We start from the raw sequence: 2,500 nt of genomic DNA, 5'->3' as shown, positions 1-2,500 counted from the left end.
ACATGAGCCATTGGCTCGGGTGATTGGGCAACCTCTCCCTACGTTTGCGACTTTAAATAAAGTTACCTTACCTTAGAACCATTGAATAAAAAATGAGTGTGTCTAGTAGCAAAATTGAAGTGTTATTTAAGATAAAGTTTACTCAATTATGGCGTTGACAGGTAAATCAATCGCCTCAGATAAAGGGATATTTGTAAAAATGCTAGTGACATCATAGGAAACTAGAAACTTGTCGCTGAAATTATTGATAGTTATTGATAATTATTGAAACTATTGATAATGCTACTTCCTTCTATCAACTCAAAATCAAGGAGAGTTTCCATATTGAGCGGTTGAAACCCGAACTCAACAAACAAGTTGATCATGTCAGTTTAGCATTACACTTTTAAACTTTTACCGTTATATCAGTTGTGTTCAGTTCTCTATAATATTGTTGGTTCGTTTGAATTGCAGTCATTACGAAGTTAATTGATATTTGACACGTTTTGTTGCAGCTCAGTCTCAGGACATTTACAAAAAGGGCTTTCTTACGTACGGACAGCCATTCAGGGTTTAATCTACTACAGGCAGCTGTCTTACAAGGAGACCATGACATTGTTTACAAAGCAAGTACCTATCTAGAGAACTTTGTGGAAAAGATGAAATCTGAAACAATAAGTAATAAGGCGTCCATTTTCTGCGGCAAATCAGCAGTTGATATTCTATCAGCCCTTGATTGCAGAAAACCAGGTCATGCTGATATTGAAAAACTGTGGCAAAGATTGGTTGCGATTGACGAAACACTAAGTGAGCTGCACTCATGCGCAATGAGCGGCGATGTAGAAAAGGTGATTGAGCTCGTTTTTAATGATGGTATTGATGTCAATGTCGCTGCAAAGAGCAATATCACACCATTGCTGTTGGCAAGTCCGATGTCCTCTGGTGTGTTAATCAAGACCCTGATTGATCTTGGGGCAGACGTAAATGCTCAAACATCCCCAGGTAAAGAGGGACCTTTGCTTTTTGCAGCTTCTGGCAATAATTACATGGTGGCTAGATTGCTTTTGGAGCATGGAGCTGATGGGAATGTTAAGGATCAGTGGGGGAAAACGCCTCTTCAAAAAGCAGTCACACAGAAGAACGTACATCTCGTCGAGCTATTGCTTGAAAACAAGGCGAATGTGAATATTCAAAGCCACTGGGGAGAAACACTTCTTCATAAAGCAGTCATGCTGAATGATGTACCTCTTGCCAAGCTATTGCTTGAAAACAAGGCGAATGTGAATATTCGAGACGGGACTGGAGTAACTCCTCTTTATGTAGCAGTCACGCAGAAGAACGTACCTCTCGTCGAGCTGTTGCTTGAAAATAAGGCGGATGCGAATATTATTCAAGACAAGAATAAAGTAACACCTCTTTATGTAGCAGTCACAGGGAGGGATGCAACTCTTGTCAGGCTATTGCTTGAAAACAAGGCTGATGTGAATTTTCAAGACCGAAATAAAAAAGCACTTCTTCATGAAGCTGTCACACAGAAGGACATAACTCTCGTCAACCTATTACTTGAAAACAAGGCGGATGTGAATATCCAAGACTGTTCAGGGGAAACCCCACTTCATAAAGCAGTCACAGTGAAGGATATACCTCTTGTCAAGCTATTGCTTGACAACAAGGCTGATGTGAATATTCAAGACCAGAAGGGCCGAACACCTTGTCATATGACAGTCACACAGAAGGACGTACCTCTCGTCAAGCTATTGCTTGAAAACAAGGCTGATGTGAATATTCAAGACGGGAAGGGAGAAACATCCCTTCATAAAGCAGTCACGCAGAACGATGTACCTCTCGTTGAGCTATTGCTTGAAAACAAGGCTGGTGTGAATATTCAAGACGGGAAGGGAGAAACATCCCTTCATAAAGCAGTCACGCAGAACGATGTACCTCTGGTCAAGCTATTGCTTGAAAACAAGGCAGACGTGAATATTCGAAATAAGTCGAGACGAACGCCTCTTCATAAAACAGTTGCACTGAAGGACGTACCTCTCGTCAAGGTATTGCTTGAAAACAATGCGGATGCGAATGTTCAAGACGTTGGGGGAGAAACAGCTCTTCATAAAGCCACAACTGCAACTCAAGTCACACTGAAGGACGTATCTCTCATCAAGCTGTTGTTTGAAAACAAGGCGGATTCGAATATTCAAGACTGTGTAGGACGAACATGTCTTCATAAAGCTGTCGCGCAGAAGGACATACTTTTCGTCAAGCTATTGCTTGGGAACAAGGCAGACGTGAATATTCAAGACGAGTGGGGAGAAACGTCTCTTCATAAAGCAGTCATGCAGAAGGACCTACCTGTCCTCAAGCTGTTGCTTCAAAACAAGGCTAATGTGAATATTCAAGACGGAAAGGGAAAAACTGCTCTTCATAAAGCAGTCACGGAGAAGGACGTTCCTCTCGTCAAGCTATTGCTTGAAATGAAGGCGGATGTGAATATTCAAGACTGGCAGGGAGCAACACCTCT

The 2,500-nt window shown here is 41.8% G+C and overlaps 1 protein-coding gene across 1 annotated transcript in view; it reads left to right on the top strand.

Moving 5' to 3' along the window:
- The window catches only part of LOC138013815 (ankyrin-1-like), a 15,401-nt gene that overhangs the window by 11,214 nt on the left and 1,687 nt on the right, over nt 1-2,500 (top strand). Inside the window, exon 7 of the mRNA XM_068860870.1 lies at nt 495-2,500. This exon is cut by the window's right edge and continues 1,687 nt beyond it. Coding sequence (XP_068716971.1) covers nt 495-2,500 — 2,006 coding nt within the window. The remainder of the gene's footprint in view (nt 1-494) is intronic.

The sequence above is a fragment of the Montipora capricornis genome, chromosome 1 (assembly GCF_036669925.1).
Source record: "Montipora capricornis isolate CH-2021 chromosome 1, ASM3666992v2, whole genome shotgun sequence".
NCBI classification, from domain to species: domain Eukaryota; kingdom Metazoa; phylum Cnidaria; class Anthozoa; order Scleractinia; family Acroporidae; genus Montipora; species Montipora capricornis.
Note: the sequence above shows the minus strand (reverse complement) of the source record. Positions and strands in the feature narration are given on the sequence as shown.